Below are 14,691 nucleotides of genomic sequence, written 5' to 3' on the forward strand. Positions count from 1 at the left end.
GAGAACCAGTTGTGGTATAGTTCACCTTTTAGTTCCCGTTGACTAAGAAAATGGGGCATACTCGAAACAAAGTAGGCAAACATCACTTATCGCTATCACCCTCCATGTCGTTCTTTCTCCTCTTTCCTTATGACCCCTTTCTACAATCAACTTTGGATTTTTAATTTGCTTCCAGCCGTTTTCTGTTGTTCCCCCCTCCCCCCCCCCCCCCAACAGTATCCGCCGCCCCCCGGGCGTCGTCATCTGCGGATCCTCCCCCGATCGCTACTCCCATATCTGTGGTCTTGACTGTGGGCTCGTCAGACCGTTCGAGACTGCTCCAGCCGCCGGCTCTCGTGTATGTTGGACAGTGACCGATCCAATTTAGGCGCTTTCGCTTGTTGCCCAGCATCCCCATATCATTTAATCGATTGTCCTCGCGTTGTTTCCCTTCATCGTCCTTCGAAACCTCCCGACCGACCTCCCGCCCATCTTGGTACCTCGCCATATCTATTAGCCAACCCCGAACCCATCTGCCAAAGAAGAGTGTGAATATTTCAAAATACCTACCGAATACATCGCACATTACTCAAAATTCGTCCTCGGGTTCGCTTTTGTACTCAACCGACACCCTGTATCGTTGGGCGGGTCTTGGGTGCTGATACGGTCGCCAGCGGATGATCTTAGGAATTCCTATGGCAGTAAACAGCCTCTAGCCTCATATCGACTAAACAATCACTCCCGAATATTGCTACTATGGGACAGTCTTCTTCCACAGCACGAAGTTCACCTGACATTGGCTATCCGGATTACCAGACCCCTGCCTCGATTATCCCCAACTCCCGGACGCGGAATGAAGATATGAACAACAGACAACAACCTGAACAGATCGGCGAGGCAGGAACCTCATCAATATTGAACATGAACCAAAATAACGATCAAGATCCAACATGGGTCCCTCCGAACGAACTGCCGGACCCTGAACAACATCACAGTGGATATCCTGGAGAATCTCCGCATCAAATGCAAAGTATTGAAGATGAGAATGCTCTTGGTATTGGCCGAAACGATCGAGCAGATTACCGCTCAACAGCTATTGCACGTATGGCAGCGAGACGACAGTCCACTATGTCAAGACTAGGATCCAGAATATTGCCCAATTCAGTGATCCGTGGTCTTTTGAGTAGTCAAGAAGAGACCCCTGCAGAGGGGCATGCACACAGACATGGCTTGGTATCAAGAACACCTCCAAGGTCTGAATCTGCTAATAGCACTGGACGATTCAGTCCATTTAGCGCACTTGGATCGCGGGGAATCACTCGTCGTCGTACTACCCGAAGTCCATATTCCATACCTCCGCGTGCGGAGTCTACAGTGATGGCAGATTCAGTAATCGATCCATCTTTAGTTGATAGCTCACCTCAAAATTTGCCTGAACCTAACCGAACTTCTTGGCGCCGCAGTAATCGTCTGCATCGAGTACGGAACTCTATATCATCACCAATTTCTCATATGTTTGGTCAACCCCCACCAGACGTTCCATACCCTCATGATAACGCTTCATATCACTCTCCTGGGCCGTCTATCAGCGATGGACTACCAAGTGCTATGGATACTCGTCTCGATTTTGGAGAACCCCTGCATGAATTGGATTCAGTTGAGCCAAGCGTGCAGGCTAATGGAACGACGGGTCCCAGTCAGCCGAATCCTCATCTCATGCGCCGGCTGCCCGGCGTTCTAAGAGCGCGGTCCACCCGAACCTTGCGACGAGAAGAACAGACTCCCCTCTCTCGAGTACTCCAACTTGCCGCGGCTGCAATTGCCGCTCAACTATCTGGTGCTAATGGACCTGCATTACCGAATATTCAAGCATTGGGAAATGATGGTTTGGATGGATCATTGGAAAATTTCATTCAGAGCTTACAGAGTGCTACTTCTGCGCCACCACAGCCGGGGGCATCTGGAGAAGGGCCAAGTACCTCCACAGATGAAGGACCATCACCCCCTGTTAATTTCCTGAGAGTCTTCAGATTTGCCAACTCCGATTCTCCTCTTGGAACTAATCCATCACTTGGCCGAAACCGCAGCGGCTCCGAACGCGGACCACAGCCTGATGGAATGTCAATTGATGAGCCTTTAGAGACCGGAGAAGGACGGACGGTTACTCTAGTTGTCGTTGGAGTCAGATCAGTCCCAGCGGGAAGTGGAGGAAATCATGACCACGGAACCCCGGGTCCTGGGGTTACAGGAGGCCCCGGACTTGACGCTCTTCTTGGAATGCCTTTCCTTCCACCAAATGCCACTCCACGACCACCTGAGTTGCCCGGTGATGTTACGCAACGTTCAGAACCACGCCCAAGACTGCATGTACCACGCGCTGCAGGGTCTTCAGCGTTCCAGGCACCTGGAGTTCCTGATTTCCTCCGCCACTCAAATGCGAATCTCTCTGGTAGACGGTTATCTGATGGTATGCCCCGCACCAGTATACCAAGCTTCCCTCTATCTGGTCTATCTGAAAGTCCTCCGGGCCCTCACCCACCACCCTCAACTCCTGCTGAGCAGGGTCTGTCGGCCGTTTCGTCAGGAACATCCACACCAAGCCGCAGACCATCTTCTGCATCCGCGATGTCACCCAGTCTCTTGCCCCAGCTCAACGAAAACCAGTCTTTGCAGCCAACTGTGGAATCTACTGAAGAGTCCATCCCTCAACCAAACACTGCTGCGAGACAGCGCCGCCGAAGCGACTCCGAATTTGCTCGCTCCCGTGCCCTCGGCTCTGGATCAGTCCGTCGCAACGGCGTTGTCGAACCCGATCAGCCTCCCCCAAGTGGAGGTCGCAGCTGGCTGATCTACGTTGTTGGAACCAATCTGTCAGAAAATCACCCGGCTCTTACAACACCGAGTCTTTTCACCGATGTATGTATAACGCTTTTCCTCATTATATTCCCCAAAAAGTTATATGCTAAATATCCCTGTCAGAATCCTACATATGAAGACATGATCCTTCTCTCGTCACTCTTGGGCCCAGCCAAGCCTCCAGTTGCCACTCAAGCCGATGTCAATTCTGCGGGTGGTTTGTTCCGTCTTGTTGAGTACAGTGGTTCTTTGGTCGCTGAGTCTTTGCATGGTGCCGGCAATATTCATGTACAGGATGGAGAGCGTTGTTTGATCTGCCTAAGTGACTACGAGGTAGCGGAAGAAGTCCGCAAGCTTGTCAAGTGCAAGCATTTATTCCACAAGGATTGTATTGACCAGGTATGTTTACAACCGCCCAACCAATCTACTCAGCAGTTACTAATTCGGTCTTCTAGTGGTTGACAACTGGTCGAAATTCATGTCCTTTATGCCGAGGGCAGGGTGTGAATGAAAATGGTAGCACTAACGATGGTCCCTCTTCCTCTTCCCCTGATCATGCTGCTCCACCTCCAGCCCCCGAAGGTGCAGCGATTTGATGTGCTATGCACTATCTACCAAGTCCCTTTGGCCTATTAGCCCCATACTCTTCTCATTGAACATTAAGCATTCAGCGTCTGCTTTAGAACTCTTTCAATCTTTCCTCTCATTGATATCCCCTCAGCATGCCGACGTTTTTTTTTCTTGGATTCTTTCTCTTCTTTGCGATTGCAAACTCCTCGAGCTAGAATGACAGCACAGTTTTCTCTCGACTGTAATTTGTCATCGTTGATTAAATCTCTACTCCTTGTATCTTATCCAATTCTTCAAGTTGTTGGTGGTTTGGTTCATCGATGGCAGTTCATATGTATCAGTTTGTTACCAAAGGAGGTTTGGATACTCATGAGCGATTACCCCTTGTATGCCAGTTATGATAACAATTTCAATTATTTTGGTTTTTTTCACTGATTCGAATATGGAATAAAGAAGTTGCACGGATGTTACTATTGGGTCTACGCCTCAATGGCTACTTGAAGGTGGCAGCGCTAAAGAATTCAACCTCAGGATGTCTCATTCCCTCATGTAGTCAATATTTGAGATTTTGACATCAAGGCAGTTTGGCCGAGTGGTCTAAGGCGATTGACTAGAAATCAATTCTCTTCGGAGGCGGCGGTTCAAATCCGCCAGCTGTCGTTTCTTTTTTACTTTTTTCCCCTCTATATTACATATCGTTAGAGCCTGTGACGCTTCACTTTTTGGTCCAACATCGAATTAAGTTTAGATATCTACTACCTATTCCGCTCTCATAAAACGTTTTAGGGGACATCTGGAGGCATTGAGTTCAAGTTGGTCATCCACCTGGGCAACCATGGAACCTTGGAATGGATAATATATATTCGCAGACACTGGCAGTACATAGTCCTACCCCTAGCTCTAGGCGGTCAACTTTCAAATTCAAAATTACAAATTACACAGACTTATAAAATATCTAGTGAACGAAAGCTCCCGTCCTATTATACACAGCTTAATTTACAACATTTGAACATAGTATTTGGCGTATAAGATCTTCCTAGTATTCTGTGTTATGACACTTTCGAGATTTGTGGCAGAATGGGCTCTTAAGCGGGTATACTGTAGTATCGCCGATATCGAAATGCCCCGCGACTCCGACTCGGAGCCCCGCGGAGTCACGTGCATCAAAAGTTTCTCAAGTGGAATGGAACTTGTGGAAGCTCTCATGAATTGATTGTGGCTTTCGTCGTTCTCAATTGCACAGGTATGTTTCGGTTGAATCTTATGGACTCTCTGCATTCAATTAAATCCTTTAACCCTCAAAAACAAGCTTCATACGATAGATACTTACAAATAAATTAGCCTCGAGAACCTCCCAAGCTCTGTGAATACCCCGCGGATCTCTCCAGAGCCCTCCCAAGAATCGCTCGCATTTCTCCTTGGAAATACCATATAATCCTCCAAAATGGCCACTCCCATCCGAACAACAGTCCTCATCTCCGGCAACGGCTCCAACCTCCAAGCCTTAATTGATCAAATCGCCGCCGGTAACCTAAACGCAAACATTATCCGCGTTCTGTCAAACCGTAAAGACGCATTTGGTCTCGAGCGTGCTCGCAAAGCCAATATCCCGACTCAATATCACAATCTTGTCAAGTACAAGAAGCAGCAACCTGCTACGCCCGAGGGTGTCCAGGCCGCACGCGAAAAGTATGATGCTGAACTGGCGCGTCTGATTCTCGCTGACCAGCCGGAGTTGGTTGTTTGTCTGGGTTTCATGCACATCCTCTCACCGCAGTTCCTGGAGCCCCTTGAGCTGGCTAAGGTGCGCATCATCAACTTGCATCCTGCGCTGCCTGGAGCGTTCAATGGTGTGGTAAGTTTTAATGAACTTGGAGATATGTGATAATGGCGACATGCTATTACCTACACGAAATCTCCGTTCCTGATGAAGATCTCAATGCTAATTCGGCTTTTAATAGAATGCAATTGAGCGTGCTCATGCTGCGTGGATGGAAGGCAAGATCGATAAGACGGGCGTTATGATCCACGACGTCATCTCGGAGGTGGATATGGGCACCCCCATTCTGGTCCGGGAGATTCCTTTCCGAAAGGGCGAGGACGAGAATATCGAGGTCTTTGAGAAGCGGGTTCACGAGATAGAATGGGGTACCGTCATCGAGGGTGTGAGCTTGGTGCTAAACGAGCTGGCTCAGAAATCTACTTAAGACGCTTCCATTGTCTATTCTGCTCACTAGCACCAGCTAGTTCAGCGCCAGCACTAATCCCGAGCAAACATAATTGCCGGTGACGGCGACGCCCTCGTCGATGATGTAGATCATCGCGTTGTTGACGATGTTATGACTATAAAAATATCATGTACGAATCTTAGAACCAAAAAGAAATCCGGGATTTTTTCATTCAACCAGTTTTATCAATGATTGTCTGGAACCCAGACAAGAAAAGACCAATGTTGTCGCCACGCAATGCCAAGAGAAAGGAGGATATATGGTCAAGCCAAGACCAAAAGAATGGGGAATCTAATTTGCAGATGATGAAATTGCTAGGCCTCTCCAACTCATTCGATTTAAACTACCTGAAGCATTGTTCGATGTGGATCCCCGGTTGCCTCTGTGGAGTGCAATCTTTCCCCAGCGTCTGAGAGCTGTTCACTGGCACCCCTCAAAATGACAAAATTCCTGGCTCTCTCCTTTCCTTGTCTTCCTAATCTCTCTCTTGCATAGCTATCACTCGGCTTGCCAAAAATACATGAATGACTGAAAGAGTACAACACTATTTGACATCGAGACTCCTTTATGATTTTCCCTGAGATTCCGGAAACGGTGGATGCAGCTTGTGAGAATGAAAGGCATATACATACGAATTACCACCGTTTATCAATGAAATTGAGTCCATATAAGACACCTGTGGACTTTATTAAGTTGAATTTACCAAAAATCTTCTCAAAGCTTCAAATTCATGAGGACTGATTCTGGTATTCAAGTTGGAATACTGTACGTATTAGGAAAATGTAGCTTTCTGTGGTGCCCGTGCACGGGTACTCGGTCACGTTTCAAAGACCACATGCATGGGTATACTGACAAAGGATCCATTTCTAAACTACCGGCTATCGCTTGTAGTCAAAGAGATGTGGAAGGGCCTTTTTCTTACATTCCAAGGTTGACATGAATGAGTTCATGTATTCTTTCTACCAAATTCTGCTGAAGTTCCCTAGGTCAGGATTTTTGAGACGAGAGTTGCGCATTCAAGAAACTAGATGAAAGGTTTTTAGTTTGACAGGTCCGTATGATATGAGAAAATAGTACTCAAGTGGAAATTTGAAAGCAAACAAAAATGAAAGAACTAGATTTATTCGAATTTTCCAGTCTCTATCCAATGTGTCCATTTTGATATAAAGCATTATGGGAATCCCACCCAAATCATCCAACTTGAAATTTTCATTTACTTGAAACTATTCACACTGGAATCCAAGACTCAATATGGCAGGTTCCGATCGACTTGGAGCTAGTAGCAAAGGCAAGGGACTGGTCACTGGCAGTGGTGTAAAGGCCAAGGTCAAGAAATCCAGTGCAAAGTCCAAGTCTAAATCCAAATCCAAATCCAAATCCAAAGCGAGCAAGAACAAGAGCAAGAGCAAGGACAAGTCGGAATGGGATTTGAAGTCAATTACCTTGGCGATATTAAATCAAATCGAAGAGGAGTCAAGTGATTCGGACGATGAAGTTGAAGAAATTCAAGTTGGTGGTCCTAACATGCCAGCTTGGGCTGAGGACCTTCTCAATGAGTCTGAGTAAGTCCACACTGACGCGGAGCTAAACAAGAGATGAAACAGATAAATGAGGATGAAGCTATTGGAAATTGGTCAGAAAGCTAACTAAAGATCATCATAGTGACTTAGAGGCGCAAATTGCCCGTTGCGACCAGCGTATTCAAGAAGGGATTCAGCCTCATCTTTTCGAGGAGCGATTGAAGATTCTCGAGGCGTCTAAACTCAAGCGAGAGTATGTTATCAAGTTTACCCATATATATCCTCTCCTTCTTCTTCTTTCTAACGTGCTCTAGCTCTTTATTGGCAAGATGGCCTGGCCTTTCTTACGAGGTTGCGCAACGAATCGCGTTTTTTGAGAGACTCCAACATTTCATTTTCTCGGATCCTAATGGAGACGAGTGCGAGGTGCTTCCCAATGTCAGAGCTATTGTGGAGGCCTACATTTCAGGAAGACTTAAGTGGGTTCCAGGATATGTGACCTACTGGTCAAATGGAGAACAGCTCACAGACCTAAGAGAATTTTCTTGGGAGGAGTTCCTTCAATGGAACTTCAAGTATAACGGCTCTAAGAGATTCTGGGTTGAAGGTGTAAGTACTTGACTTTTCCTAAATACATCAAATACTGACTGATATTCTACAGCTTCGAAATGCACCTGCCCGTAAGTTCTGGAAGCGACGAATCTGTTGGCCTGCCAGATATGCTGGTGCACCCCCTCAAGTAATTGGCCACCGTTCTTTGAATGTGAAGGTATGATTCCCTTTCTTAACCTTTCGAGGTTATTGCCAGTTCGATTTGAGCTCGGCTGTGATTCCAGAAGATTGTCTTAATTCTGTTTTCCTCTCCTCTTTCATAGGTTCCAATTTGTCTTCGAATGATTCGACCACCACGCCCTGAAACGAGAGGATTTGACTATGAACGTAGTTCAACTGTGGATCCTAGCCGTCCTATTTGTGAAAACAGGCAGCAGTACAGTCTAGTACCCTTGAATCCAGTTCCAGACACCACATTCCTAGCTGGCGAGAATCGACAACAACCCGATTCGCCAGTCATGGGAGTTGAACACACAAACTGGCACGATGATCCACGGGAGGGATATCCAAGTCTTATTTTCTGGCTGATCGATGACACTGGAGCCGATATTTGCACTATAACCGACGCCGATGTAGCTCATCTGCAGGGACAAACCGGTCTAGACGGCCTCCCACCTCTCCTTGGTTATGCCGAAGTTTCAGGTGCTACCGGACAGCCACCAGTGTTTGAGCAAATCAGGGCACTCGAAATCAATCTGTGGGGAGAAGACCGTCGCACAAATAGTAGAGGAGCCGAGATGATGCCTAATTGGGATATCATTGAAGTTGCCATTGCGAGGAACCCGGTAGATCCTACCAACGAACCCACAAGAATTCTAGGTCCATGGTTGAGACACCGATTCTATACTGGATCGGCTCCTGATGGCTCGGGTCGTCTTTATATTCTTAAGAAGAGGCGGCGATTCTTCGAAATGCCACATACAAGGGTTGGAGAATCGGGGTTGCTTCCAGGGTCGGTTATTCGGTCGATAGATCCAGGGCCTTGAGAAGTGAAATCGGTATCCTCGAATCTGAATCATGCACAAGTCAGTCTTTTCTGCATTCATTCCTTCGCTCTACTCAAGCGCTTTTTGGTGTCTACAGGCCATGGAACTATACATTTTCCTTTCATGAGACCCTTTCTTCTGAGCTTTTGTATAATGTTCTGTTTTCAGGTTGCACATGTGGATATAATGGACGCACCTGGGCAAGCATTATACATAGCAGAAACTGGTCCGGAAAGACGCCACTCTGTCTACATGGTGATGAATTCCGTTTGTCAATAAATTTGCAAAATCTATGATTCAATGTTGTTATCTGAGCGTTTAGACTTCAAGCACTTGAGTGTTCAAACCTTCCAAGGTTGGAATGTTGAAATTGTTGAGTATGTACTATGCACATGTGCTTACTAGCAATTCATATTTACTCCTAGTATGATAATAATATCACCTCGGGCGTGATAATACTAGTAGTAGTATACGCTAGTCAACCTTGGAAGTGCTGTCAGGCGTTCAAGGCTTCCAATGTTGAACTTGAACCTTGGAATGCGGTGGATACTAGTCATTCGATAGTCAGACTATATTTAGTACTTCATTCAATTTTTTAGTTACTACAGTATGTAGTATTCACTGGTGATATTTAAGCAGTCTATGATTAGCAGAAATCATAATGTTAATTATAATTAGAACCTGAAAAATCGACCTCGAAAAGAGCCACGCACATCGACCATTTTATGGCGTCACCCTCCGTATCCGCACCCAAAAATTACCAATCTAAATATTAATATTAATATCAAAGAACATCAAATTGAACGGCTAACATTGCCGGAGATTTCAAGAGAATCTCTAGTAAAAGTCAAATTATCCATGAGGCGTCCTATTGACCCCATCTTGTTGCAGGGGTGCGAAATTACACCTCCCCGGTCAATCTTTTCATCACATGCTCGTACATGTCTCTCTTCTCCTGTATGATCCCCAATCCCCGAGGCAAAGCCTTCTTTTCACTGGATCATTTTAGAGTGGGTTCAAGTTGTCGCTGCAGTGCAACCTTGAGGATCAGCAATCAGGCCCCAGTTCCCCCAATTGGGGTTGGGAGAAATCAAACCGTTGAACCCATCATCGACAGGGATTACCGTGGGCTTATAGGGCGGTGATCGATGTGGCTCCCCTCGGCGCTAATGGAGAAAATGATTATCAGTCAAGGATTCATCCTATAATTTATTCAATCAAACTTGATTTGTGATTTGGCAATAGAATTCTCATGCAGTAGACATGTCTATTCCAGAAATCAGTTGTTCCATACCACCGTGGCCTGGCCACGTTGGACTACCGTGAATTCTGGACTACGTGTATTCTCTCTGGGAACCTTGGAAAGCCCCCGCTAGCTAATCCACAAGAGAAAAGTGCCCAGCTGGTGCCTAGACGCACCGCTCATCATCACTAGGTCATGTTAGTCATGGGCCCTCATGGCACGAGGGTACTTTTGTTTAGACTAGTCCAGCAGAAAAGGCGACTAGGTCACTTGAGGAAAAGCACCAATGCTACTCCGTAATGTACTCCATATCTCTGAGAGCGCACAACAAGTGTGTCCCCGGGATCCGGTCCTGGTGGATATATGAGTGGAGATAGGATGTGTCTAGGTGGGTTGGGCTGGGCTGGGATCCAGTTACTGTTAGTACTTGAGGTGATTTCCGCACTTCCTGACGCTGGGGGCCACAACTAAAACGGCCGGCGTCAACTCAATTGAGGGCAGTCATATCCGACGGGGACTGGGATCGGCCGATCTCTGCGCCTTTTTTGGAATGGGGTGAAAATTCCCGGGGTGCGTGGCGTTTGGTCGAGTTCAAGTCTGTAAACACTCAGTGTTGGTATCTCTATCTTAGTAGATGCTGATACAAGTATGGATTTGTGTCACAGTGTACTAGAATTTCATTTGTGATGTGGCATTCTTGTTGTGGTTGAAGTTTGCTCGATGTAAGAAGTATGAGAACAGACTACGATCTTCTATCAGTTTTGGGTATCTGTTCAGGTTGGTGCTTTACGTAGCAGTACTTGAGACTGTTGCAGACTTGATTTAATTATCCGAGACTCCCGAATTCCAGCGCTGAGGGCTATGACGATCATCCGGTGCTTGAGGCTTTAGGAGATACTAGTACTCCGTACCTGACACCTTGGACGATCCTGGACAGCCCTGGAGTGAATATCAACTTCAATTAGCCTGAATACTAGTATCTTGACATCATGATATTTCCCTAAAACTTGATCGTTATAGACTTTTAATTGGAATCCCCAACTCTATGATATGAACGTCACACCCAAACATGTAGCCAAGCACTTAAGATGAAATGATTTCCAGCCTCGGTGTACTTGAGTCTCGTGTTGGGTGCCACTAAACCCTGCAGCTTGGTTAAGAAAGATCCACTCATTGTCTTTGCCAGGTGGCTGATATGCATCTTTTACTAGCAGTATCCACCCATGCATTCCTTTACATCTTAGGGTTTGTATCAATCCCAAATCCTTCAAACTTGAATGTTTCCCTACATCATCCAGTCGGTGTATTTCTCGATACTTTATCTGCCGGTTAATCAAATGCCTTGATCCACTACCGAGAAATTAACGCTTCAGCCTTGGAAATGCCTATCTACGCCCTCTATTGACAGTAGATCTAGGACTCGGAGTTTAATATGCTGGTACAGTATCCATCTAGTATCCATCCAGTATCCATCTGAAGTCTCCACGGGTATAATCATGATCCATGGACCACCTAGGCATTATATGGATACTACTAGTAAGAATGTCAACTAGTACTTTTTCATATCTATACGAAAATACGAACTTCGGCACACGCACACTTTTTTACCCGGTACTCCGCGGATAATGTAGAACAGCCTGAGCTTGGTCATGGATCATGAGGCTGGAATTTTGCCTCTTACCCAGGACACCTCTCCACTTTGTAGCACCACCAGTGGGGACATCAGCGTTTCCCCGTTCCAATATGGGGAATTAATGAGATCTGAACGGAGATGTTACCAATCTTGGACCAGCGCGAGAAGTTAGCGCTGCGAGCACGTCCAAAGACCAGGATCGCCCTCTGAGAAGAAGAAGACAAAATTCAAGGGGGGACGGGCCACATGGGACCCGGGTGGGAACTGTTGTCTCCACTGATGGAGCACGGTGTCTTTAGCGCCAGTCCGGTTCACCTTTCACCCACATGGCAAAGAAAAATGGTCGGAGGGTCGGTGCGTGAGAGCTCCTCAAAAGGCATTATTTTGCATTTTTAGACTCCTTCCATGAACGAATAAGACTATGATCCGCCGCTGGGTTATGATCTACCAATATGTGTTGTTCCTGCAATTTAACCCTGAAATGTTTATGATCCTTGGGACATCTGGAAGTATTCTTCTATTCTTCTCATGAAAGGGTAAGGGTAAGGGGGGTAAGAAAAAAAAAGCCTCAAATGTCTATTTCCCCCTCCCCCCCTTTGATCCATTTTTTTCATTCTCTTTTTACCACCCGGTACTTATGGAGTTCTATAAACCCAAAGAAGACTTGTAAGCCTAGCGTCTTTTTTCGATCTTGTTGGCCCACCTTTTTTTTGTCTGTCAAACCTTCGTCGATCAGGTACACGTTCATCAGAGGGAAAAAAGAAAAAAGAAAAAAAAGAAGAAAAAAAGAAATCATACAAAAAAAAGTCAGTATATCTCCGATTACATTTGCATTTTTTATACTATACCTTATAGGATAAAAAATTAACTTCGAGTAATGGAGTACTTCGGAGACATATAGACAAAGAAGTAATAAAATATAGGAATAATAAAAATATAAAATAAAATAAGATAAAAAGGTCAATTTCCAAGAAAGAAGGTGAAAAAGGTGGAAACTCCAATTTATCCTTCAAGTTACTACTACGGAGTACATATTACTATGTACTAGTTACTAGTAGCACTTGAGTATAATAGTATTTCCCCAATCGATCTGTGCCGGATCCCCGTGTTCTCTCAAAGAAACTAAGTTGAGTCTTAGCCCCCAGATGTCCACCATGGCCACTGCCAGTAGCATGAATCATCTACTTTCTTCTCCCCGCTGATTGAAGCTTAGTTTCCACCGGAATCCGTAAGTCCCTTAGTCAAACCGGCTCCACCCTGAATCCGATCGCCGTCACGAACAGAACGTTTTCGGCATTTTATTCGAGATGAATCGGTGACTGGCAAGGTTTCAGATTTGCCGAGTATATCGCGGCGGAATCCGTTTTAATATCCCCTTAATGCCATGTAAATGTGCCGAGAATCTCAGCACTAGACTTCTTCGGCCTGAGAATCTTCCGAGCTTGAGTACATTTTCTTGTACATGATCCAGATGTCTTTAGCCAAGAGGAAAATCACCTCAAGAGCCCCATGCTTCTCTCTTTCCTGTTCTAGAGGTCCACTTGAACCACAATCATGGATGACCAGCTTCCCCCTTCGGACTTCGGACGGGGTCCGTTTTAGGTCTTTTCTTTGATTTTATTTCGATGACCTTTTATTCATCGATAATTTTGTTTATAGATGATTGATTCTTCAAATGTTGTTTCTTTATTTTTTATTTTTTAAAAAATGTTTTTGACTTCAATTTCCCAATATTTTCAATCATAAGTGGGTTCAAATGTTATATATAGGGTCATGGTTGGGTCCGGGTTTAACATCATAATCTGGCCTGGTGGATGACAGGCGCTTTGATCACACAGGATCCCCCTTCTCTCTCAGCATGCATCTGCATATTCACACTCCTCCAATAATCATGGCTTTACGGAGTATGGACCCGGATATTTGGGGCTCGAGCCACTGATGACAAGCTCTTAAGGGATTAAAATCGGTGATATCACACTTTTCCCCCCTCCCCTTTGTGGCTGAAGGGATCGTCATCAAAGAAAAACGAAGAAACCAAAAAGAAGAAACAGAGTTCCGGCCCCCCTTTTTTTTCTGTGTAAATTATGTTATAAATTAAATAAAATTATATTATATATTACTTGAAGTTTACCGAAGACCCGAGGCCCGTGGAAGATTCCCTAATGATAAAAATAAGCCCAAGAGGCTGATCCTCTAGGTTGAGTGGAATTAGAAAGGGGCCATTAGAATGCTCTCAATACTACTTCGAGCAAGGTTCAAGTTTTCTAGTCTTTTTTTTTTTGCCTCGATTTCTTTATTTCATATCTGTATTTTCATTCGTTCCTTTTATTCCTTAGAACTCCATATCTTCGTCCAGATTCGAATTTCCGTGGCTCCACGACTCCCACTCCGCTGTACTCCGTACTCCGAGAGAAGACCCAAAGAACTTCGACTTTCAATAGCGCGGAGGGTCTACTTCCAGAATCAGCTGATATAATTTAATCAAGTGAATTTTTTATATATATATTTTTTTTGGTTCATATAGTCCGAGATAATTCGTATCCGTACCTAATATTCTCAACAGTGAAATGGTTTGCAGTCTCCGTATTATTATTATATACGCCGATCACGATCGACTTTGGGCACTAAAATAAGGAATAACATTTTATAAAAATAAAAATAAAAATAAAATAATCATAGATCCTAGTAATAAATAATAAATTAGTCAAAATTCAAAATAAAATAATAAACCAAAGTTTTTTTTTCTTCTTCTAATCTCCGCATATCCTGAATCCAATAGAGAGGAAAAGACTAAGACTAAGTAAAGAGACTAAGAGACTTATTAACTTATTAGTAGTCTGGGTCATGCTGGGTCCCAACCTCACCCCACACACCCCCTACAACACTGGAACACTGGAACACCACACCCTTGGTACTTCGTACCCTTAGGTTATAACATTTGAATTCCTCTCACTTTCTATATAGAGAGTAATCACCCGTGATAACTTTCTATTTTCGATGATGCAATTTTGAAGCTCACGCTAATCTTTCATGCGGGGGAGAGAGATCTGCGCGGAGCTTAACT

General features: G+C 45.0%; 4 protein-coding genes across 4 annotated transcripts; 3 read left to right on the forward strand and 1 right to left on the reverse strand.

Annotated features, from left to right (window-relative positions):
* Window positions 1-160: 160 nt before the first annotated feature.
* N7483_003370 (uncharacterized protein) lies at window positions 161-487 on the reverse strand (the record flags this gene model as incomplete). The annotated part of the gene is made up of 1 exon (XM_057086807.1): window positions 161-487. The coding sequence occupies one exon, from the start codon at window positions 485-487 to the stop codon at window positions 161-163; it is 327 nt and encodes a 108-aa protein (XP_056946636.1).
* Window positions 488-735: 248 nt separating this feature from the next.
* N7483_003371 (RING-H2 finger protein) lies at window positions 736-3,431 on the forward strand (the record flags this gene model as incomplete). The annotated part of the gene is made up of 3 exons (XM_057086808.1): window positions 736-2,895; window positions 2,959-3,234; window positions 3,291-3,431. 3 exons carry the CDS (start codon window positions 736-738, stop codon window positions 3,429-3,431), a joined length of 2,577 nt encoding a protein of 858 aa, XP_056946637.1.
* A 1,418-nt stretch (window positions 3,432-4,849) lies between these two features.
* On the forward strand, window positions 4,850-5,612 carry N7483_003372 (phosphoribosylglycinamide formyltransferase; the record flags this gene model as incomplete). The annotated part of the gene is made up of 2 exons (XM_057086809.1): window positions 4,850-5,260; window positions 5,367-5,612. 2 exons carry the CDS (start codon window positions 4,850-4,852, stop codon window positions 5,610-5,612), a joined length of 657 nt encoding a protein of 218 aa, XP_056946638.1.
* A 1,272-nt stretch (window positions 5,613-6,884) lies between these two features.
* On the forward strand, window positions 6,885-8,751 carry N7483_003373 (uncharacterized protein; the record flags this gene model as incomplete). The annotated part of the gene is made up of 5 exons (XM_057086810.1): window positions 6,885-7,195; window positions 7,296-7,406; window positions 7,468-7,762; window positions 7,815-7,833; window positions 8,168-8,751. 5 exons carry the CDS (start codon window positions 6,885-6,887, stop codon window positions 8,749-8,751), a joined length of 1,320 nt encoding a protein of 439 aa, XP_056946639.1.
* Between the last annotated feature and the right edge of the window lie 5,940 nt (window positions 8,752-14,691).

This window comes from Penicillium malachiteum (assembly GCF_028827825.1).
Source record: "Penicillium malachiteum strain IBT 17515 chromosome Unknown utg000002l:1.0-8849297.0:1.0-8852440.0, whole genome shotgun sequence".
Taxonomy (NCBI): Eukaryota; Fungi; Ascomycota; class Eurotiomycetes; order Eurotiales; family Aspergillaceae; genus Penicillium; species Penicillium malachiteum.